The sequence below is a fragment of the Eschrichtius robustus genome, chromosome X, assembly GCF_028021215.1.
Source record: "Eschrichtius robustus isolate mEscRob2 chromosome X, mEscRob2.pri, whole genome shotgun sequence".
NCBI lineage: Eukaryota > Metazoa > Chordata > Mammalia > Artiodactyla > Eschrichtiidae > Eschrichtius > Eschrichtius robustus.
The window spans coordinates 41,315,663-41,341,136 of record NC_090845.1 but is presented as its reverse complement, the minus strand read 5'-3'; the positions used below and the strand labels follow the sequence as shown (position 1 = coordinate 41,341,136).

Genomic DNA, 25,474 nt, shown 5'->3' with positions numbered 1-25,474 from the left:
CAGGGAACTATATTAAACATTTTGTAATAACCTATAATGGAAAAGAATCTGAAAAAGAATATATATATATATACACACATATATACATATATACACATATATACATATATATATATATATATATATAAAACTGAATCACTTTGCTACACACCTGAAACATTGTAAATCAATGAAGAAAAAAAAGAAAAGAAGTGGTCATTTCCTTTCTCGCTTTTCCTCTAGCATTAGGTGCCTCAAAATTAGCCTGAAATGCTAAGTAAAGAGAAATTCATCAGTAATTCACAGCTTACAAATCTAAGCCACTAAAACCCAAAGCACGTTGTGGTATGTATTGAGAATGATGGGGTTCAGAAGTCTTGCCTATTTCAAGGTCAATCAATTTTGCTTTACATTAAGGAATGATTCAATAACTGTTAAGTTGCATGACTGAAGTAGAGTTGCTAACAGAATCCAGTTTTCTATGGATACACCTCAACGTGTGTCTAAAACCTATGAAATGCCAGTTTTCTTATTTCCGGGCTGTCTTTTTTTTTAATCTTACGAATAACATTTTCACATATATTTATTTTTATTTTTTTTCCATGGGAAAACAGAACCAAAAAGTTAAATATGTGGACCTTGGAGGATCTTATGTTGGCCCAACTCAGAATCGTATCTTAAGATTATCCAAGGAGCTAGGATTGGAGACCTACAAAGTGAATGAAGTAGAGCGTCTGATTCACCATGTAAAGGTAAGCCTGCACCAGCCTTTGAAGGATTTGAAGATTTCTCTATGGGTGTTTTCCATATATGAATTCCAGATCCTCCCCTCAGACAATCTCCTTCATCCTTGAATGATGCATATGTATTTTATAAGTATATTTCAACCATTCTGAGAATTTTTTTTTTTTTTACTGTTATCAAAGGAGAATTCTAAAGCCTATTTGGGAAGGTTATTGATGAAGTGGTATTGCCCATTTGGTACAAAGTTTAACAAAACCAATAGAGAAAAAAACATTTGTGATTGATTTATTAAATACCTCTATTAAAATAACTGGGGCTCTTTCATGTGATACAAAAACCTGTGTATAGTTTTACTAATGCTGCCCTAGACTTCACATTATAGAGTATTTGCAATATGTCTAATGTAATATTTTGAAATTTGGTCATTATGTCCTATATAGAGGCTAAACTCACTCTCTTTTAGAGATTTACATAAAAGTAAGTCAAGTCTCAAATTCCATCTTTCATGGGGAAGCTCCATTGATCTCCCCCAAATTCCTGTGAGTTTACTGGGTTTCCAATTCCCATGATCATTTGTGGCTCATGGTTCTTGCTTCCATGATACTTATGCTCATTCACACTCATGGCCTGTGACTATTCTTTCCTTTGTTCTATGTCAACCTGGGTTCAAATTCATCTCTTTCTCTTGATTTTCTTCGGACCACCCCCAAGCATTTGTGTACAGCAAAATTGACTGAAGTTTTGAACAGTGTGGGTAAGGGGTTCAATTGCAAAAACATAAACAACTTAGCATGGAATACCGGACGTTCTAATTCTAATAAGCTCTTCAAACAGCGTGCCCCTGGGGATTTCTCACTGGCCACGTTTCTCTGTGGATTCCAGTCTCCCACCGTGTTTCTGCCTTTAGACTCTTCTGGCATCTCCCTGATCCTTGTTTTCCCAGCGTCATTGTCTTGGTCCACAATGTCACTGATGTTCTCTGACAAGCAAAGAGTCACCTACCCTGGACCCCACTCTGAAGTCCCACGGAAGGACTGGCAGAGGTTTTGAATTTCAGTCTTTCCTCTCTCTTCCTCACTTGCCTCCGTAAGTGGAAGCGAGCAGTATAGAGCCAAGTTCCTCACCAGAAGAAATCATCCATCCCCTTAGGAGACAGAAGAACTCGCAACAGTCAGTTTTGATATACATAACAGTGTTGACACCTGGTTATTATTTGTGGGTGATAATATCAAGAAGGACAAATAATAGACTGTACATTGTGAATCATTTAATAAAACAGGAAATAAACATCTATCTGATTTGGTATAATGCGGGTAACATTTATACATAAATGTTTTGGTTGATGTTCAGATTTTGTTTTATGAGCCTTTTCACCTTGCTTCCCTATTTGTCTAGTGGAAAAAGAGACACATGAATTAGAAATGAAAATGTAGCACGGTGATAGAGTGATTTGTTGAACATCCATCAGCAACGCTTAGTAAACATCCTTCATTGCGTTCCTTGCTTTTATAGGTAGCTCATCTTGACTGATTTCTTCCGTCTTTATCTTGTCCTAACATTTAAGACTTGCAGAGACTGAATTCCCAGAACACTAGGATCTCTTTTAGGTTTCTCCCGACAAAGGAGATGACTAGAAATTATATTCACTTTTCTGTCTGTGTGTGGGCAGGGTTTCTTGGCAGTCAGGAGCTAAGTTCAGGACGTTTTGTTTATCTGGAAATCTTACGGCCGACATTATGTTCCTTGTTTGAAAGAGATTGCTCATAGTCATCAACTGTGGAAACGATGTAATACTTGAATTTTTCAGAGTGATGACCGAATAATGCTGCTTTCTTAAGCTATTTCGTATAATCCACGTGCAGCTAAGAAAATATAATTAAGCAGTATCTCTGACTTGATACAGAATAAATATATATGCCAACATTGCTTTGTATGAAATTCAAAATAAATGTTATTGCTTTTGAGTTATTACAAAAGGAAAGCATGTTTATTGTAAAAATATAATAAGAAAATGTGGTAGAGAAAAACAATTTAAAAACCCCTCCAATAATCCTATCTAGAGAAAATCACTCTAAAATATTCTTTTGGTACCTAGATTTTCATGTTCCTATATTGCTATTTTCTGACTTCTGCTGTACGTGTTTGATATACTTACTTACTCTCTAATTAATTCTCATCCTGACACTATTGAAACACTAATGAATTTATGAAACAAAGGTTTTTTTCAGTCTTGATGAGGGTGCTAATTTGACCTCCTTGTGGCTGTATCCAGTGAAGCGCTACACGATAATAAATAACAATAAAGACCTTAGCGCTAAGAAGTCCTCCCCAAACTAAATATTTGTTCTCCACCATCATCACCTCCATGTCTTTGCTCATATGTCATTTTTCTTATTTTGAACCTGTAAAAAGCATCTCAGATGACTCCATCCATTTCTGGGATTATTGAGCAGAACTCTGATAGCTGATCTGCTACTACATGCCGAAGAATGTAGTTCAGAAAGTTGTCTTCTCTGTCATGGTAGGCAGTACTTTGGCCATTTGGACATTACTCTCTATTACCTATTTCTATAACTGCTGTTCCCAAGTGCAAATACTGTTCCCAAGTGGTTCATGCAAATATCTAGTATATTTCTGCCTTGTTTCTTCAGCGGACCTGCATGTTATTTCTCAACCCAAAGCCTGAGAATATCAAGAGTATCAAGTGTGTTACTTCTCATATTGTCAGATCCTGCAATTCAAATCAGCCTGCTCAAGGACTCTGGTTTTTTTCAATTTCTTACATAGTCGTTAAAAGAAGACAGAGTTTTACGTGCAGCCTTAATAACATTAAGCTAGGGAATTTGGATATGATGGTTGGAATTGAAACTGGTGAAATGGAACTACTCACAAAAGGGGGCAGGGGGGTGCTACAGCAGCCCATGATAGGATAGCTATCCAAAGGAAGGGTGTGTTTCCCAAGAAACGAGGACTCCCAGTATCACCAGTTCTCTGATAGTTCTGGAAGAAATGGTCTGTTGACAGATGGGATGTGCTCATGCTGGGCCCATAACAAGCATGCATCAACCCCTGGTGTGCTGTGATGTGCAGGGCGTTTTGCTGTCTGCCTCTGATCTGCCAGAAATGTTTCCATCTACTGAGTGGCATTCATTTTTAGTACTACAGTAGATCTGTCTTATGTCGCTAAAATGTGGTTTTCCAAAACCTTGTTTGTGATTCAGAGACGTGATACCAAGCTATACTGGGATTTAATTATCAGTGGGAAAAGTGATCGCTTCAGCTCAAATCTATATAATTTAGAAGGTGTTTTCTGCACTTCTCAAATCAGTGATGCAGTCCTTCCTGCTTAACAATTATTGTGAAACATCTACGGAAGTTTTTAATCTGTTTCACAAATCGTCATGCTAATTTCTGCTAGGTTAGTTTAGAAGGCAGCTGTTTACATGCCTTGAAAGTGACTTGTGAAAAATGTTCCGTTTTAGGGACTATCTCATAATTAAAAAGAAAAAGATAAAAAATATTAACCTCTTAAGGGATCTTGCTATATTTTAATTTGTGCCTCCTCCTCCTTCATCGTGTGTGTGTGTGTGTGTGTGTGTGTGTGTGTGAGAGAGAGAGAGTGTGTGTGTGTGTTTGCATGTTCACATGTGTGGTTTTGTTGTTGCTTGTTTTTTGTTCTTTTGGGTTCTTACTTTGAAGGAGTTGGAGAAAATTCTGAAGTTTGGTACAATTTAGGCTATTGGCAAATAGAGTTCCTCTGTCTCAGAAGCTTTTATAAGTCTGGAATTTGGAACTAGTGTCCAGTTAAAGTATGCATGAAACTGCTTTAGGCCCAAAAGCTTAACTGTTAGGAGTTTGGTGAATGTAAAGATGTAGCGTGACTTAAACTTAAGAGCCCAACTTCACACTGATCATCATTTCCAAATTTCAGCTATGGGGAGAAACTGAGAAAAAAAGATGCTCTGGTCTTAGTCTACTTCCCAATGAGCAGAAGCCAAGCTTACTGTCAAAGTCCCTTTTGTGTTGTATGTGGTCAACGTCAGTGCTTGAAGAGGCCTATGGATGAGGAGCCATCTCTCAAATATATTACCTACTGCTTGTTGCTACAACTGCTATTCAAACAGCCTCACGGAGCAGGCGCCATATGGCAGAGCCCCTCAGTTTGGTGAGAACTCTGAAAGCCAGTGGAAAATACAGTTAAAAAAAAAAAGCACATAAAAGCGTACAGCGGAAACTAGATTTCTCATGATAAGACCAGTTGAGTGATCTTCTTGGAAGAGATCACTGTCAGTGTTGGGGAACAGCAACAAAAGTAGAGGCGAAATGTTGAGAAAGAAAATATTCAAATTTTAATTGCATTTGGCAAACGGAAACCGTCCTATGGTGCGGGACCCCAGCATCTCCCAGAAATCAGCAGACCGGGAGGGCCCGGTCCTCTTCAGACTCTTAGTATCCCCTTCTGCATGCCTCTCTCTCCAATCCTATTAATCCAGAGAAGCCTGGATCAAAGTCCAGGGTGTACTTGCTTCTCTCATGATGACAGAAGAATCCAGAAACAGGTTAGACAAAATCTTGTATTTCATCCAGGAACAGCTGCCCCTTTCACATGAATGTCACACATGCCACACAGAGCTCACTGGTTCCGAGAGTCTGCCCGAGCTGAGATGGGCTTCCTGAACCTTCTCTTCCACACCCACCCCCATTCCATTTCATTTATTTGTTGGAAACATATATGTCTTATCATCATGGGAGATTTTTTCCCCCCAGATGTGTAGAATAGTCATTTCCTCTTCAGCAAGTGAAACCCATTTGTTTAGTGATCATTCTGAAGCTTGTGTTAAGTTATCCTGGAAACCAAAGTACTCATTTGTGTTCTTTAGAAAACACAGACAGATTTTCGGCATGTGATAATTTGCTGAAAATGATGCTTTCAATGGCTAGATGTGGAGCGATATTAGGGGATATGAGATGAACTTATTCTAAGTCTTCAAGGTTTCCTTTTAGAATTTAAAATATGATAAAATCAGTAAACATATTCTCTTGTGTACAAATACACACGCACACACATCTAGATAAACTTAACAAAAACTAGAGTTGTGGGTAACACAGAGTTAGTTTTAAATTATACTGGGGGTGGAGGGTAGAGCATGTATAGAGTTCAGTTATGATGGTGAAATTCATGAAAGGAAACAAGCCTGTAGCTTAAATCCTGTGTGAAATGTTATATGACATCTATACGATGTCATCATGGGGTATGGCCAAGTAGTCCAAAGGAGATGCAGCGACATGGGCCCAGCTCATCAGAGGATGGTGACTAATAAAGGTGATCATGTAACAGGTGAAAGCTTCAGCAGCCTGTAGGGATTGGCAGGAAGTACAAGATGGCCTAAAATGTGTTAGCCTACCTTGCCACACCCTCACAGAGCCCATGCCTTTCTATTGACCTCTGCTACAACCAGTAAATAATAACAATGGTAACGTTACTCTGGTATGGACATCTAGAACCTTCCAAGTGCTCTCACACTTATGTCTTATTTGGACCTCACAAACGTGAGTCCCAAATAACTGGAAGTTATTTGGCTGTGAACTAGAAGTTTTGTTCCCATTTAACAGGTAAGAATGTATAGGCTAAAGAGATTAATTGCATATGGCAGGAAGCGATGGAGTCAGAGCATGAACTGAGGCGCCAAGAATACACATTGAAGAGCTCGCTGTCCTCTGGATGGGAGGGTTTCTGTCATTTCCTTCCGAGCCCCAGCACCTAGCTTGCCCCCCTTCCTTCCTGCCAAACTTACCCTCTCACATCTTGGAAAAACCCTGTTAAAGATCCACCTTTCCTTAAAATGTTCTGCAATTGACTCCAGTTATTCCACTGACTCCTTCCCAAGTCCTGTCTCCTCCTCACTTTCTCGATCACATTTTGTAATTTACAGTTATTTGTACTTTAAGATTATGCACCACACACACACAACATATTTCATTTATATTTGACTTTCTTGGATTCTTTTTTTTACACTTTCACATAAAGAAGGTTTTTAGGTTTGCCTTTTCACTTATAAATATTTCACAAGTATTTTCTAATGTCATTAAAAGTTCTCTGTAGATGCGATTTTAATATTCTGTCACAAGAACATTCTGTAATATGGTGGATATTTTGCCAATCGGTTACTGTTAAGCTTCTACACTCTATTCAAGTTGTCTAACATGTAATGCACATCTAATACAAGTGACTACTGTGCAGGGCACAGGGCTAAGTTATTGAATTTGAGACAATTTGGGGTGAAGTCGGTGTGGGATTTGTGGGATCAAAGATTTTTCTTTTAATATGAAAAGAAATAAACAACAAAAAAAGGAAAAGTGACTAAATAAAATAAAGCAAAAAAAAAAAAAATCCCATGGCACAATTAAACCAGGAAAAGGCAGCAGCCATAGATCATAAAATTTGAGAATTGATGACAAGAAAGGGTTTCCAATCCTGGCTCTTCAATCCCAGAGCTACACCATTGCTGAAAGCAAACATGTTACAAAGTAAAAAATCACTATCAACTCCAACAGTTTCTCTTAGAGCTTCAAGGTTGGTAAGTACTTGGTCTGCCTTTCCCAGTCATCCAGGCGACAGTTCTGCCAGTGCTTTACCACTTTCTCTACCTTTCAATCCTGTGCCATTTCTTTACTGGGCACCTGCATCCTGCCCACTAAGCTAATGGCACACAATTTAAAATTTTGTCCTAACGTCACTCCACTTCAAGGTATCATCAAATGATGATTCCAAATAAAGAACTCAGGAATGGATCAGCTTGGATGAAATTGGCGCTAAACATTAAATACGTTTAAATAAAGATTTAAACAAAGAATTGGAAGAATTACGACTCTAGTAAAGAATGTACTACAGACCTTTTTTTTAAAAAGCCTTTATATGGTAAAAAATTATATAATCTATAAAATCAGAATGTGGAGAAGGTGAGAAGGGAAGAGGTATAAGAAAGGTGAGGGCTACTGAAATCTTCCTTCATAGCATGAAATCGGTATATACCAAAATTATACTTGTAGCTAATAAAAAAACAAAGGCTCAAATCTCTTAATGATTTTTATGATCTTTTGACTTTATGCTACAGGGCTCTTTCTCTTGGGTTATGCAACATTTATTTGAAGTTTAGCTCTTCCTTCAGTTCCTTCCGTTTATGTTTCTTCCATTAAATTTAAGTACATTTATGTCAGTGAAAACAACAAATATGATTTGATTCTGATACTCGTTATTTCTTTCTTTGCCCTTTCTTTCCTCCTTCCTTTCTTCCTTTTTTGTTTCCTTCCTCTTTCTCTCAGTCATCCATTCGTTCGCTTGTCCATCCATATCAACCATCCAGCCAGCCAGCCAGCCAGCCAGCCATCTTTCTATATTGTAGATGCTTACACAGAAGTCTGGAATGTAATGTTATAGCTATTTTTTTAACCTGAATGGTACGATTTGAGGTAATTTGTTGCCTTCTTCATTGTATTTTTGAGTACTGCTTGAACCTTTTATGAAGAGCTCCTCTCATTTTTATTTTAAAAAATGCAATTAGAAAAAGACTCTACTTTTTTCATATTCTTTTCCATTATAGTTTATAACAAGATATTGAATATAGTTTCCTGTGCTATACAGTAGGACCTTGTTGGTTATCTGTTTTGTATATAGTAATGTGTATCTGCTAATCCCAAACTCCTAATTTATCCCTCTCCACCCCTTTCCCCTTAGGTAACCATAAGTTTGTTTTCTACGGACAGACTCTACTTTTGATAGTTTATGGTCTATGAGAAGAGGTTAGGCCCAGTGTTTCCAGCAGATATCTGTGATTCTCACCTGCCTAGGCAGCAGTCTCCTGGGTGACATATCTATTAACAATAACCAAACTGCTTCCAGCCAGGCTTAGTGACTGAGCTTTGACCCTTTGAGTGTAGGCAGTCTGGATCCCAAAGCAGCTGTTTGAACGCAAACCCTCAAAGACTCTTATCCTGGTATTACTGGGCCACAGAATTTTCGCAGTGTCTGCTACAGACACACACACACACACACACACACACTTCATCATTGACTTTTTTTGTGACCTTGGCCGTGTTATTTATGCTTTTGTACCTTGATTTCTCCATTTGCAAAAGATGGACATTTGTACCTGTCTTGCTGAGTGCTTTGAGATTTTAAAGAGAAAGAGAACAGAAGACACTGATTAACATTATTTTCACCAAGAAGCCTGCTGTGATACACTGAAGATACTAAGGATGTTTTGATAGAGCTTGTTTCCTTTCCTTTTGAAAACAAACTTTTCTAATAGGCTCTGAGGAGCCTTACTACCAAGTAAAAATTTAAATGGTGCGACACCAGATAGGATAAAGCTTTACAAATTCTTTTCAAAAGAGAACCAGGCCAATAAACTCATCCTGAAAATATTTTCGTGGGCTCCTTACACACTGAAATATAACTTCTCACTTTAAAATCCAGTCTTCTCTTCTTTATTTATTTCCCATATTACTAATAGGCTAGGACATCAGCATTTGGCTGCATCTAGACTCACATGCCCAGACGGAGTAAACAGATAATAAAAAAGAGAAATTAAAATCCCCTTTTTTAGTTGTGTTACCTTCTAAGTTTCCTTCCGCTCCACTCTTCAGATCCTGGCATATGGGACCATGGTTATTATTTGGCCCTATTGAGACCCTTTCCTTTGGGTTACTAAGTGGCTTTCCTTTGGGTTACTAAGTGCTGATGGTCTTGTAGAGCTGTCAGGAGACAGTGGGCATGTCAGAGTTTACTAATCCCTAAATAACCTAAGTTCAGAGAATCAAAGTACATTAATTTTCCCCCTTTTGACAAATATGTGAAATGGGGACTACTCATTAAAATAGCTTAAAGCAGCACCCTCCAGTAGAAATACAAGATGTGCCACATATGCCATTTAAAGTTTTCTAGCAACCATATTGAAAAGTAAAAAGAAAGAGGTGAAATTAATTTTAAGAATATATATATATATATATATATTTTTTTTTAAAGTACTCGAACTGTGTTTTTTCTTTTAATTTATTTTTATTTATTTATTTTTGACTGTGTTGGGTCTTCGTTTCTGTGCGAGGGCTTTCTCTAGTTGCAGCAAGTGGGGGCCACTCTTCATCGTGGTGCACGGGCCTCTCACTGTCGTGGCCTCTCTTGTTGCGGAGCACAGGCTCAGTAGTTGTGGCTCACGGGCCTAGTTGCTCTGTGGCATGTGGGATCTTCCCAAACCAGGGCTCGAACCCGTGTCCCCTGCATTAGCAGGCAGATTCTCAACCACTGCGCCGCCAGGGAAGCCCAAGAATATATTTTATTTAATCCAGGATATCCAAAATAATATTATCTGAATTTGTAGTCAATATAAAACATTATTTAATAAGATATTTTACATCCTTGTTTTGTATTAAGCTTTTGAAATTTGGTGTGTATTTTATACTTATAACACGTCTTAATTTGGACTCGCCCCATACTAGGCACTCTATAGCCACGTATGGCTAGTGGCTACTGTTTGGGACAGCAGAGGCCTAGAAAGTTAGCAAATGCTATGGATTTCTGCAAATGTTTCTAATCCATCTTCAGTTTTTTAACAACCTGTCTAAAACATATGTCTAGATCTTATAACATAAACCCTACATTATGGCATAGATTAATTCTACTTATTCTAGCAACTCCAAATATATGGCATCACAAAGAACTTGGAAGTAAACAAAGAGTGAAACTCCTTATGTGCCTGTTGCTTCCTAAGGGCAAACCAGCTTAGAATCCCTTTTTAAAAACTCTCCTAGGTGCCCAGGAAAATGCCATGTCCCCGAGTTTTTCATGCATAAGGCAGCGAGCAAGTTGGAACTAAACGAGGTCGAGGTGGTCAGAGACACTGCCAGAGAGTGCTTTGGACACTTCTCAAAACCTTGAAGGACATTGCTAAATAAATTTAACGGACTAACTGCATGGAGAGCATAAATACTTTTTGTATGATGGTATTACCTTAATATTATTTTAATAAAGTTTTTAAATTGTCCCTGACTATGACTGACACTGGAGAAACCACAGAACTGGCCCAAAGTGTTATAAAAGATTATTGGCTTAAAATATAGTTAAGGAAGATTCCCACAAGTAATGAGTTGTAGAGAAGATAAGGCTATAGTTCAGTGGAAGATGTTTATTTATTCATTTCATCTTTTAGCACACATGCTCCATGCAAAACTCTGAGCAACCGGACTGCAAAGTGACCTGGAGCCTTTTACTTCTGACATTTGCTGTTTCCTCTTTTTTAAGTTGGCAAATGTTAAGGGCAGCTGCTACAGACAGCATCTAGTCATGTGCAAACCAAGAAAAAAAATCACAATTCATAACCACCTATAGTTCAGGCTCTCACATTGAAACAAACACACATGTGCATTGTGGTTCCTGGAAACTGAGTTCAAAGTTGAATTTAATAGCAACAACAATAGCCAACACCGTTTGAGATTTAAATATGTGAAAAGCACCAGTCTAAGCATTTGATATGCATTATCTCAATCCTCAGCAAAGCTTGATGGCCATTATTATCTCTTATTTACAAATGAGGGCACTGAAGCACAAGGTATTTGGGTGATTTGCTCAAGATCCCTCAGTTGGTAAGTGATGGAGTGAGGACTCCAGCTCTGATCCACCTCACTCCAGAGTTTGTGTACTTGGCTTCTCAGCTGAGCTGCTGACCGACACAGAAATCGTACATGAGAGTCGGGGGAAGTCTCAAGAAAAACAAGGAAAAGGGTAAGGGTGCTGAGAACTGAACTATGGACTCAACCCTCTTCTTTCTGCTCAGGTTCTTGCCCCCTAATACTACCTTTCTTCTGTCTTATGCCTCATTGCTAATTTTTTTAATCCCCATTTGACCTCCTGAGACCCACCTGATCTCCTAGTGGCATTAGGAGCCCACGGAGGCCACTGACATGAACTTTCCATTTGGTTAAATCAAGGGCTATTGAGAGACATTGAACCATCTCATTTCATTCTCAATCCAGGAATTTTAAGAAGTATTAAAGCTGCTCATTCTGGTAAGACTGCTGGAACTCTGTTATATCAGATAAATGTGAGAGTAGACAGCCATACACGTATCTCACATTCATTTCATTTTCCCACTGCAAACTGTAAAGATAATATAGTTAGAAGAAGCATTGCTTTATGTACAACTTCATGCTTAGGCAGAAAAGAGAAGATAAAGCAATATATTTAAGGGTGAGCTATGTAGAGTAGATGTTTTGGCAGTTGAAGGGGGTCATTATGATACCTAATGACATTGATCCTTTGGATTAGAAAGGATGAGAGTCCATCTAAAAACAACATGTTATTTTAAGCTGCTACCTCTCTTTCTAAGGCCAGTGTAGTTGTGCTTCTGCTATTTTAGGGACCTCATATTTCTCCATTGTTACTTCTAGGCATTTCTTCCAGATCATTCTTGACATCTTGTCTATATATCCAGGCTGGCTTCTTGACTGTAGAACCCTGGGAGAAAAAAAAAGCAATAAAAAATAAATTAGAAGAATGAATGAAACTAAAGTTTTATTATGGCCTACAAGTACCTACATGATAGCCCCTTCCAACCTCCTGACCCAGCCCACCCTAGTCCAGGCACTCTGGCTTCTAGTGTGTCAAGTTTATTCCTATTCCAGGGCTTTTTCACTTTGAAACATTAAAAATGGCCACATACAGAATCTAAAACAATGATACAATTGAACTTACTTACAAAACAGAAACAGACTCACAGCCTTCAAAAACAAATCTATGGCTACCAAAGGGGAAATGTGGGGGGAGAGATAAATTAGGAGGTTGGGATTAACATACACACTACTGTATATAAAGTAGATAAACAACAAGGTCCTACTGTATAGCACAGGGAACTCTACTCAATATCTTGTAATAACCTATAATGGAAAAAGATCTGAAAAAGAATATATATATATATCTGAATCACTTTGCTATACACCTGAAACTAACACAACATTGTAAATTAACTATACTTCAATTTTTAAAAAGTTAAAAAAATAAGGGGCTTCCCTGGTGGCGCAGTGGTTGAGAATCTGCCTGCCAATGCAGGGGACACGGGTTCGAGCCCTGGTCTGGGAAGATCCCACATGCGGCGGAGCAACTGGGTCCGTGAGCCACAATTACTGAGCCTGCGCGTCTGGAGCCTGTGCTCCGCAACAAGAGAGGCCGCGACAGTGAGAGGCCCGCGCACCGTGATGAAGAGTGACCCCCGCTCTCCGCAACTGGAGAAAGCCCTCGCTCAGAAACGAAGACCCAACAGAGCCATTAAAAAAAAAAAAAAAAAGTTAAAAAAAATAAGATGGCTAGATGTTCTTTGACACCCCTCCTGTGGGAAGGGAGAGGGGGGTTCTATGCCCCCTCCTATTGGGAGGGCCCTGTAGCTGATTTGACCAGTAGAATATGATGGAAGTTATGCTGTTCCAGTGTCGGGGCCCAGGCCTTAAGAAACTGGCAAATCCACTTCTCTCTTGGAATAGGCACTCTTGGAGCTTTGAGTTACATCATGTATGAAGTCCAAATACCCTGAGACCACCATACTGGAGAAGCCACATATACTTACTCTGGTCTCCTGTCCCAGCTGAATCCAGCCTTCCAGCCTTACCTGTCAAGGCACTAGACTTGGCAATGAAGTTGTCTTGGACGTCCAGCACAGTCGAGCCTTCAAATGACTGCAGCTCCAGCCTCTCTCTGATATAGCCACACTAGTAACCTCAAGCAAGAACTGCCCAGCTGAGCCCAGTCAAGCCATAGAACTCTAAGAGATAATAATAGGCTAATGTTTTAAGACATGGACTATTTCTTTATGCATCAATAGATAATCAAAACATACTTGCTATTTCTTCCATTTGGAATGCTCTTTCTCAGGTCTCAACTCAAGTATCCCCTCCTCAGAGGGACCTTCCCTGATAACCCCACCTTAAGGAGTAGCCTCTTCCACCCCACCTAATGTTCTCTATCCCTAATTTATCCCTTCCCTGCTTTATTGTTTTTTCACTGCACTTACACGTGCTTAACATAATATCATATATGTATTCGTTTTTCGTATGCCTTCTCCTGGTAGAATGTAAGCTCCATGAAGGCAGAAGTTTGTTTCTATTTTGTCCTCTGAGGTACCGCCAACACTTGGATGAGGACCTGGTGCATAGCAGGCTTTAGGTAAATGTTTTTTTGCCTGAATGACTGAAAGAATGGGTCTTTGCCCCTGTGTGAGCCTGTCCCTTTTAGAGTACAAGTGGGCGGACTTTGATTTGGTATTGTTCTTAGGGGCAAAAGTGAAATATTGTAGTCACAAGTAATCTAGTCTTACAGATAACAAGTGCCTACCTCATCTGATATCAAGAAACCACGAGACCCCCGCCCCCATCTCAACACGTACACCACCAGCTTCCACCAAAATTCCACAAATGAAGACTACTTTCTTTGTCCACAATTAAGTTACAAATAAACTTACAAACACAGAGGTAAACAAAACAAATCCTTGCCCTGATGGAGCTTACATGTTAGCTGTGTAGGACCAGGAGTAAACAAAAAAAAATATATAGAGATATATATTTCTATATTTTCAAAATATAGAAAACCCAACTTATATACCGAAAATAAAATTGGAATTAGCCATGTTTGATTTTATATTGCTTTTAACTTGCAGTAACTGACACAATCAAGAAATATGATAAAGTGCAAAATAAAAAAGGGTGTAAAATATGGATTTTCTTACAAATGAAGTTAATTTAGATGTACCAAAAATTCATATATTCTTTTGTATGAAACTTTAAAAAAAATGCTCATTTTAAATTTAACACTCTCAGCTCTAATGGGTATATGAGTTGATTTTCAAATATATTTTAGAGTTAAAAATCGGTTAACCACCAAGTTGTGGAATTATGCAAAACGCTTTGGCTTTTAAAATCTGTGACTTTTCCCACGTCAAGATTTAATAATTTCTACAAAGGCTTTAAACTTTTTAACCAGATCTGCTAAATCTCCCATATACATTAATAAAACATCTGCTCAGCCATATTTGAAAAAAATATATATATATACACACACATATATATATGTTATCGGAAAGTCCCAAGTGTTACAAAGAATGGGAGGTGTGGGGATGTGAGAGAGTGGGATCCAATATCAAATAGAATAGTCAGGTAGAGCCTCACTGAGGAGGTGACCTTCTAACAAAACCTAACTCTCATCTGTAGGGTTTGCATGGTGTAAATACTTCACTGTGGCTCAGGTCAGCCTACCAACTTATCATTAATTAATACAGAGTTGCGAAGAGAGGAGCACAGTCAGTTCTCCTGAGTCAGCATTCACAAGCCCCAGCGCCACACTGGAAGGTCAGAGGACCTATAGGCAGTTATAAGAACATTGACTTTTACTCTGGTCATATGGGAATCCATTGGAAGATTTTAAGTAGAGAAGTAACGTGATCTGACTTTTGTTTTAAAAGTTACATTCTACAGAAGTTCACTCATGAGCAAATAGATACTCTGTGTGTGTATGTGTGTGTACATATGTGTAGCCACACCTGTACATACACGCACATGAGCACATGGTTATATGTATATTTCTTCTTCATAGATGTTAGTTCCCCAACCACCACTCTGCTCTTGCTTTTGGGTAGATACAAAAGAAGAATTCACATCCCTTCCTGCGAAGGTCTGATCCTCTTTCTTCATTGAGGCATTTAACCAAGAGCCTGCTGAAATAAAAATGCCATACATTATCATGGCTTTTAAGAATATGTTGCTTATTTACCCTTAGAGCTTCTCATAAAAGTGAAATCAGGCACACGTTGTGAAGCCTTAAGTTGTAGTCACAATTAGTTATATTACTTCATTTCATTAATTGGTGATGAAAGTATTCGTAGGATTCTGCCCTGTCCTCCAACTCTGAGGCTCATAGCATTCTATCCAAACGGATTTATGTACATTTAGGAAACATAAGGGTTGTCAGCAGACATTCAATAACTTTGAAGGGGAACATTTTGAAACTATACTTTGGCCAGTCTGCATTTCTCATTTCTATGGTCACGTTTAAATTTTCTTTTGGTCACCGTAAATTAGCTAGCACCCTGTGGGCTGCTTTGGAATTTAAAGCAACCATATGAGACAATATCCCTGAATGGAATTTTACAGTTGAAGCTATGCATAAGAATGGAGGTATTTAGGAACCTTCTAAGTTAATAGATTAATTTCGAGTGAGTCTAAATGATACAGATCAAAGGAAGAGAAAATACTTGTATGGTGACAGGCTTCCTGAGCATAAATACATAGGCTTGAAGATGGAAAAAGTGAGATGGCTGAAAATAATGTCCAGAAGAAGAAAGAGGTAAATGCTTATAAATTTCACAGAAGACATGAATATATCTTAAATACAATACATCTTAAAGAGTGTCTCTCCTAGCTATGAGAGAAACAGCCTTTGTCTCAGTGGTCTTTTGCTAATATCTTCCACCAACTTGAAGATGTGTTGGCATTATTATATTAAAGTTCCTCATAGCCTTGAAAATATATTTTGGGGGAAAAGTCAAAGATAAAACAGCCAGCCCATCTGTAATAATACAAAGATTGGGATCACATAGGTTTAGAACCCAGAGGACCTGGATTTGAATTTCTGACTCACTACTTATTAGCTGTGTGATTTGAGGCAAGTTTCTTAACCTCTCTGAGCCTCTATTTCTTAATCTAAAAAACGAAGATAATGATAACACCTTCCTCGTAGGGTTGTTGAGAAAGAGAGAAATGAATTAAATATGCAAATTCCTTGAAAGAATCCCTGGTACACAGCAAACGTACAGAAAGTGCTAGCCATGATGATGATGATGATGATGATGGTGGTGGTGGTGATGGGGATGATGGTAATTACGATGTTTGCCTATCACAATCCTTATTTCTCTTAGCCATCTTCTTCTTGCTCATGACTTCTCCTTTGCAGTGGTGGGGTTTTTTTTAAGCATATGGGTGTCGATCAAAAGTACCCCTTAAGTGAATTTCTTTGAAAACTCTTTCTTCCTGAAATGAATTGTTTCAAATAAGCAGATGCCTCTGGGATATTCCTTTCATCTCAGTCCAGCTGGTAAAGTTTGAATTTCCTTAAAGTGTCTTCAGAGTGTATGTAAAATTCACAAGTTGCCTCTTTGCCAGACTTGCCTCTTTCTTCGTCTGAATCTCACTCCAGGTTTCTCCTGCCAGGTCTCTTCTCTGCGAGACTCCAGAATGTTTTTCTAATTAGGATCTGCTCAGCATCCTTCTTACTGCTTCAACAAGTGACTCCCTCAAATCAACACTATTCTGCCACCAGGGATTAATGTTCATAGCAGCAAAGCTCATTTGGGGGCCAAGGCAACCTTTCTATTTATGCATAAAGTCTCTTTTGATTTATTCCAAAGTGGAGTTCGTATTTCAAAGCATTGAATTTGAAATCTGGGAATCTTCTGACTCATCTAAGTGAATCATCATTTTGGTCTGTACCGTTAGAGATAGTAAGCATTTTCCCTCACACTATTTATGGAGTGAAAAGTTGATATCTTTACCGGCATTAATCAGTGGCCGACTTCGGAACTGGGTGAGTTATTCAGTGGAAAGTAGAATACATGTTGTGTTGGAAACATTCAAGGATATGAATTTCCATCTTGTGAGGACCTCTCCGTAGAGAAAGGCAGACTGACTCTGGAGTCACAGCCTTTTGTTAAAGTCCTGGGCTTTCAGTAAATTCACTATGGACCCCGGGTATGTCATTTACTGCTTCTTAGAACCCTCAAGTTCTAGTCTGTAAAGAGGGACTATTAGTTTCTACCTCCCAGTGTTGTCATGAAAATTAAATATGATAATATATAAAATGACTTTATAAGTATCAGGTACTTTTACTACTCTAAAAAATCTTATGTGGTAGAGAAACCCTTCAGGAGGGAAATTTTTTTTGATAACTTGCTTTTTATTTTATTTTATTTATTTATTTATTTTAACTTGCTTTTTAGACACAGTTTTTCTAGACCTAGATCATCACATTACCTCAGATTTCAAAATGACAGTCTGCTAACCCAAAGAGGATAATTACTGACATCTGAGGGAAAACGCATTGTGAGAAAAATCGTTTCTTTTAGAAGTCTTAATCTCTCTCTCTTTCTCTCTCTCTCCCCTTTGATGTTGTCTGTCCCTGAGTTACAAAGAGCTTTTTCATCTTCTCATTACTCTGTATAGTTTGGGGACATCAAAAGCATTCGGATAATATCTTTGAAAGACTAGGGACGCACCTGTCGTCTGGCACCTGTGACCCCAGTGAGACTACAGTTGGACTAGGAAAGGGTGCAGTTGTTTGGGATTAGTTGAGCTGTGCTCTCTGAGGCTGGAGTTCAGGGTCCAGGTCTGGAGGTTCAGAGAGTACTTGACAGAGAAGGTGACTAGATGAGCACCTTCCCTCGCAAGGGTGTACTGGGGTGAGCAGTTGGGATTGATTGTTTCTGCTGGTAAATCCCAGCATGCTGAGTGATGTTGTAAGGGCAGGAAACTTTGTGTCTTCTGCTACAAAATCATCCATGGGCTCACACAGTGGAATTCCCCTAGAGGGCCCCGGGGAGATGTGTTTGGAAAGAGACATTGTATTTATTAAAATTATAACAATAGCATCCTTCTAAGCACTTTGCATATAGTATGTCATTTAATCCTCGCTTCAGCCCTGGAGGTAGGTATTATTATCCACATTTTATAAATGATGAAAAGTGTCGGCGATGTAAAGTAACTTACCTCTAAGGTCACAGAATCAGTCTGTTTCTAGAGCCAACGCTCTCAACCTCTAAATGACAGTTGGTGAATCAAAAAGAATGAAATAATGCCATTTGCAGCAACATGGATGCAACTAGAGGTTATCATACTAAGTGAAGTAAGTTAGAAGGAGAAAGACAAATACCATATGATACCCCTTATATGTGGGATCTAAAATATGACACAAATGAACTTATCTACGAAACAGAAGCAGACTCACAGACATAGAGAACAGACTTGTGGTTGCCAAGGGGGAGGGGGTTGGGGGAGGGAAGGAGTGGGAGGTTGGGGTTAGCAGATGTGAGCTGTTATACATGGAATGGAAACGACAAGGTCCTACCGCGTAGCACAGGGAACCATATTCAATATCTTATGACAAACCATAATGAACATATAAAAAAAAGTATTTATATGTATAACTGAATCACTTTGCTGTACAGCAGAAATTAACATAACATTGTAAATCAACTATACTTTAGTTAAAAAAAATAAATGAGAGTTGGCCATACCTTTTGTGGAAAGAAACGTGTAGGGACAGTAGTGATGATATTAGTTGGTATTTACACATTTGCTATGGGCTTGCCGGCAGTGACACCATGACATTGATTCTATTAACAGCCACGTTATACAGAGGTCAGGCAGTGGAAGTCATTTGCCTGAGTTCACATGTGGTTACCTAGTGCTGTGTTGAACATCACAAGCTGTGCTCTCGCCTCTAATCGCATGTCTGTGGGTGCAAAAAGGGATCCTTTTCAAGTGACTTCTGATGTCTGAGTATTCTAACATGAGGGTTGGCCATGATTGTGATTAAGCCAGTGTCCCTTTTTTGCTAAGACTAGTTGTGTTAGGTTTTATTTCTTTAATATACTACAATTCAGTCCCCTATGATCTATTTTTTACTCACCACCCCTCTGACGGCCAAATGTGTGGGGTTTTCCCCACGCCAACCAGTTCTTTAGCTCTCTGGACATCAACTGGGTAACCTACAGTTAAATTCAATTCTGACACTACCTGAAGTTAGCGTAGGCTCCACAGATTAAGAGCTCAGTCCCACAAAACTGCCCCCACTTCAGATGCCAGTCGAAATTTCCAGGCCTCGCCTGCTTCTGACTGGCAAGCTAGAAATCAAAGGTTTCCTATGACATACTCTCCAGGTTTGAAACTTTGCTAGGACAGCTCACAGAACTCAGAGAAAACAGTTGACTTACTATTACTCGTTTATTATAAAGGACACAGATGAACAGCCAAATGAGGAGGTAGTAGGGTGAGGTCTGGAAGGGTGAGGTCTGAGCGCAGGAGCTGCTGTCCCCATGGAGTTGGGGTGTACCACCCTCCAGGCACGTGGATGAGCTCTACTTCACTGACCCGGAGGCTCTCTGAACTCCCTTGCTTAGGGGTTTTTATGGAGGTTTCATCTTGTAGGCATGATTGATTAAATCATTGGGCACTGGCGATTACATCAAGATCCAGCGGCCCCCTTCCTCCCTGGAGGTCCAGGGAGTGATTAGTGGTTGGTTGCCAAGGGAACCAACCACTAATCACGTGGTTGGTTCCCTTGGCAACCAGCCCCGATCCTGAAGCTATCTAAGGGCCCATTAAGAGTCACCCTCATTAGCATAAACGCAGGTTTGCTTGCAAAGGGTTTGTTACGAATAACAAAGACACTCTTCTCATCCCTATCACTCAGGAATTTCCAAAGGATTTAGAAGCTCGCCAGGAACTAGAGACAAAGATCAAATATATATCATCACAATGTCACACTATTGAAGAAGTGTTGACTTAAAGAAATGCATAACGTGAGAGTTGCGAGTTAAGTTAGATTTGGGGCAAAGTGAGGACTGCAGCCCGGGAGACGGCGTTCCAGATAACTCTTGAGAAACTGCTCCGAGGAGGCGAGGGGGAGGAGCCAGGATATATAGGAGTTTTGCAACAAAGGGCAGGTAGTCAAAAGATTATTGTTAATTAAAGAAAAGCAGATATCTCCAGTTAAGGAATTTGGCGCTTTTTTTCTGTGTACGGGAAGATGCAAGAGTCTGGGCTCACTGAAATCATTCCTTTGATATGTACTTTAGCTATCTGGGGCCTGTATTTTCACATGCTGAGTTTCCTCAGGGCTCACCGCAGGTAGTGGCTGCAGTCTGATGGCTGCTAGATGGCAGGTATTCTTTTCAGCCCTGAGTTTCCTCAGGGCTCACCAGCTCACGTTGGAGGGCTGCAAATCATTGGTGACTGTGACACCCTTTATTGATATGGCAGGAAGTATTCCATTTATAAATATTCCATCCCACTTATAAATATTCCTTCCATTTATCAGAAGTAAAATTTTCCAAACCATAACATACCTATATGAGCATGCAATTTTACAACTCTTTAATAATGGTTATTTTAACAAGCATTTTATCAGGTTTTTTTCTATGAAAAACCACATTGGATTTATTAGTTAAACTGTAATATTAGAGCTGGGGAAACTATCTTTCGTGTAAATTATTTATGGAGGATTTTATGAAGACTTTTAGTGAGACTAAAAGGATCTTTTCTCTAATTTGAGATTACATATAAGTTAATGCAGCTAGCAGAACATGTAAAAATGCATAGAAGGGAAGATTTCAATATTTAGACTTGTTTAAAATTTATTGGAATTTGGGGATCATGTGGATTTTAACTCCCAGGTCCTTTCCTAAATAACTCAAAACATACAATAGTAATTATTTTTGTAAGGTCTTTGGAAACATTTTTACGATGGCAAATTCACTCTTGCTGCTGGCACAAACCTCCAGGTGAACATTAATGGGATTTTAAAATTATGACCTGTGATGTAAAAGTGAGCTTTGCTTTGTAGGCCTTCTGTTGCCTGAAAACTGGGTTTGCCTGTTGGTGGGTGTCAGTAGACACCCTCTTGGTGGTTGAGCCAATAGACACAACCAAGCCAAAGCGAGGGAGAGGGAAGGATTTATTATTACTTGCAGCGAGTAAGGAGAACACTGCGGATCTTTCCCAAAGCAGTGTCTCCGCAACAGCAAATCTGGGGAAGTTTTAAGCTACAGGTATATGCATATTCATGAGGGGGCTTGAGCAGAGGAGAATTCAGCATAGAATTGGGGCAAAGGTCTACAGAGTACAAGCTTTAGTTGATTGAAGTCAGGAGGGTCAACATCATCATTCCAACCTCCACCTGGATGGGGGCGTTAGTTCCTGCTGAACTCAAAGGTATTGTTATGTGTATCCCTTGAGGCGGAACCAGGACCCTGCCCCAAGGCTGCACCATTGTTTCCTGACTGCTCTTCCCTTGTCTCTGCATTCCCTCCCTTCCCTGATTAGCAACTGTTTGAATCTGCCCTTTGGAACTCAGGCAAGGTCAAGGAGGCTGAATGGAGCCCATTTCCTACAAACCAGAAAAGGGAGACACAGAAAGGATTTGTACCGGGAGCCCCACAGGGTCCTGCTCAGTTTCACTTAGATTTGATTACAAACTTTCTCCTCTCAATTTCCCCCTGTCAATCTGTTAAACTATGTGAATATGTTTGTAGCAGCTATGGTAGTATTTCTCATTTCCTTCAGCAAGTCTCCCGTGAGGATCACGGAGAGGATTGGGACCTCCCCACTAATCTTCTCCAAAGAAAACACCCCTATTCTCAAAGGAGGTCCCGTTGTGCCTGGTTCTACATGTTTTCCATGAGGTTTGGGCCCCCCCCTAGAGCCCAGGGATTGCAAGTCTTTAGACATTGCTATAGTCTGTTGTGCCCATTCCATTGAATGGCTGCTGTGGTGGAGTTTCCCAGGAAGCAGACTCTGAGATGGAGATGAGCATGCAGGAGGGTTATTAAGAGGTGCTCTGGGCATCGACAGTTGTAGATAGGAGGGGAGAGAGGCAGGAGCTGGCAGAGGGAGAAGTCAAACTGTCGCAGGAAGGAAAAGGTGGGGTACAAGAGGAGGGTCACGTCCCAGGTCTCGGATGAGTCCCTGGGACGGGCTGCCAAGAGTGGGTCCTTGGCTTCGAGCAGGAAAGAATTCAAGAGTGAGCCGCAGTAAAGTGAAAGCAGGTTTATTGAGAGCGATACACATTCCATAGGCAGAATGCGTTCCACCTCAGAAAGTGCTAATGTATTACAATGAGAGTATAATGAGGCTCAAGGTCTAGTGGAAGTCGACTCGTCCACCATCTTGGATCTCGTTGGTCCTAACCAGTTTATGTCGTGTCCTCAATGGCTGTCATTCTTTTAAAGGTTGTGCCCTGCCCCCTTCTTGTCTCAAAACTGTGATATATTTTCAATGGGAGCCTCGGCTAACTCTGCAAGGGATTCTGAAGATGGATGACACTTCAGAACTGTCCTGAGTGGGGCAGGAGGACAAGACCTTTCTACCCTCACATCAGTCAGTCATTGGAAGTGGGCTTCCCAGAGAAGGCAGCATGACCTTGGGCAAAGTGGTTTTTCTGCAGCTGGGGTCATCTCTGAAGGGGGCTAAGAACCAAGGGCTGCCTGCCAGGAACACTCCTAGCAGGTGAAGAAATAAGACCCTTTCTTCTGAATGGGGAGATGGGCAAGCTTATGACAATGTCCACCATATTGACCACTTGGGTAGACCACTCTTCTCTTTAGTAGTTCTAGACAAATCTTTACTTATTGGGGCTATTGTAGACCTTGACACCTGGCTAACAGAATGGCTGTGGATGGAGAAGCATAGGGGTGTTTGGGGTAAGATAGATGCAGTCATGAATCCTGCTGACTGCACCCTCCATGAAATAGCTCCCTTTACCCAAAAACTGGGGGTTCCATCAAGGGGCTTTGCAATACACAGCCATGTAGCCAGGTGACACCGTGAAGCCAGCCATGTGCCATGTTGTAATTATGGTGCTATAATTCTGTTTCTATGGACCTGCCTCTCCAACTAGACTTTGGAGCTCCTTGAGCCTGGGATTGTGTCTTATTTCATTTCTGTGTCTTCAGAGTGTCACATGGTACCTGTCTCATATCTGTGGTCAGGATGTTTTTACTGAATGAAAGAAATTGTCCAGGTGTTCATAGCACTTAAAAGGATGATGGCTAGAGATTTTTCCTGGGCCTTTACAAGCCGATCAGTCAAACAATTTTAATTCTCTTCATCATTTAGCTAAATATAGTGTTAGTTCTAATTTAATAGTTAGATTTTGGTTAGGATTTTGCTTAGGGCTTTTAAAGTCACAAACACATTTAAGCAGACAGAGTGGAATGGCGATGAGGTGGCCCTTATTGGTGCCTGCTGTTTCCTGTGCCCCGGTGACCATCCAGATCTTGGATCTCCTGCTGCATGAGAGGTGGTATGAGCTGGGGAACAAGCTTGACTTTAAGCATGGCTGAATTTGAGCCCCTGTCATTAGCTGGGTGATCCTGGTGAAGTTGTTTATCCTGACTCACTCTCCTCAATCTGTAAAATGGATCAATATACAAATGTTCATGCAGCATTATTCTAATAGCCAAAAAGCGAAAACAACCCAAATGTCCATCAACAGATGAATGGATAAATAAAATGAAGTCTATCCATACAGTGGAATATCATTCAGCCTTAAAAAGAAATGAAATTCTGAAACATGTTACTACATCGATGAATCCGGAAAACATTATGCTAAGTGAAATAAATAAGATGCAAAATCCATTTATATGCATGCGGTACCTAGAATAGGCAAATTCATAGAGACGGAAAGTAGAATGAGGGGGTTAGTGGGAGGGGGAAATGAGGTGTTTGTTAGTGTTTAACGGATATGAAGTTTCTATTTGAGATGATGAAAAAGTTCTGAAAAAGGATAGTAGTGATGGCTGTACAACATTGTGAATGTACTTAACGGCACTAAACTGTACACTTAAAGATGGTTAAAATGATAAATTTGTTAATTTTATGGATGTGAATTATATCTCAATAAAGCTGTTAATAAAAAATAAGGTTACTCTGTGGTGACCTAACTGGGAAGGAAATCCAAAAAAGAGGGGATATATGTATACGTATGGATGGTTCACTTTGCTGTACAGCAGAAACTGACACAGCAGTGTAAAGCAACTGTACTCCAATTACAAAAAATAACAGTACCTATTCCATAAAATACTTGTGAGGATTAAAAATGATATATGATACATACTACTAAGTATAAAATAGATTAACCAACAAGAACCTATTGTATAGCACAGGGAACTATACTCAGTATTATGTGATAACCTATAAAGGAAAAGAATCTGAAAAAGAATTTATATGTATATGTGTATATATATATATAACTGAATTGCTATGCTGCACACCTGAAACTTACATGATATTGTAAATCAGCTATACTTCAATAAAAAAAATTTTTTTTAAACTTGAAAAAATGATATATGAGAAGTACCATGCACAAGCACCAAAGGTAGTTGTTACTAAGCATGACCTAGAAAATAAGCATTTGTTTTATGCAAAAGACCGCATAATTCTAAAAGGCACTGGTGCTTAAGGACTGAGGTGTGCAGCTCTTTCTCTGGCCTTGAGATGGGTGCAGGAGTCTTCTCTAATAATAATCCGTATATATGTGTGTGTGTGTGTGTGTGTGTGTGTGTGTATACAATTGGGTGAGAGCTGTCCTTTCCCAGAGGAAAAACAGAGTGCTTCTCCACTGTACATTGACCCATTTTAACAGAAGGCATCTGTTTGACATTGGTCACTGCCCTCCCGCCAGCCTGAGCCATCCTGTGGTCAATGGTAAGTGTTGTCAAGACAGACACAGTGGTATTTCAGTTAATCACCATGGGACAGTGACCTGACTTCACAGATGAGCTCATCGTGAACACCTTCCAAATACGTGATTAAAGCATAACTGCCCTCTTGGCATTGCTACTATTTGTTTTGAATCTCCTCTGGCCTCTAAACATGGTTTCAGATGAACACAGCATTAGATTTTTTTTTTTTTTTTTGGCTGTGCCTTGCGGCATGCAGGATCTTA

General features: G+C 39.7%; 1 protein-coding gene across 1 annotated transcript in view; it reads left to right on the top strand.

Annotated features, from left to right (window-relative positions):
* Window positions 1–25,474, top strand: part of MAOB (monoamine oxidase B) — a 110,601-nt gene that overhangs the window by 43,402 nt on the left and 41,725 nt on the right. Inside the window, exon 3 of the mRNA XM_068532572.1 lies at window positions 594–731. Coding sequence (XP_068388673.1) covers window positions 594–731 — 138 coding nt within the window. The remainder of the gene's footprint in view (window positions 1–593; window positions 732–25,474) is intronic.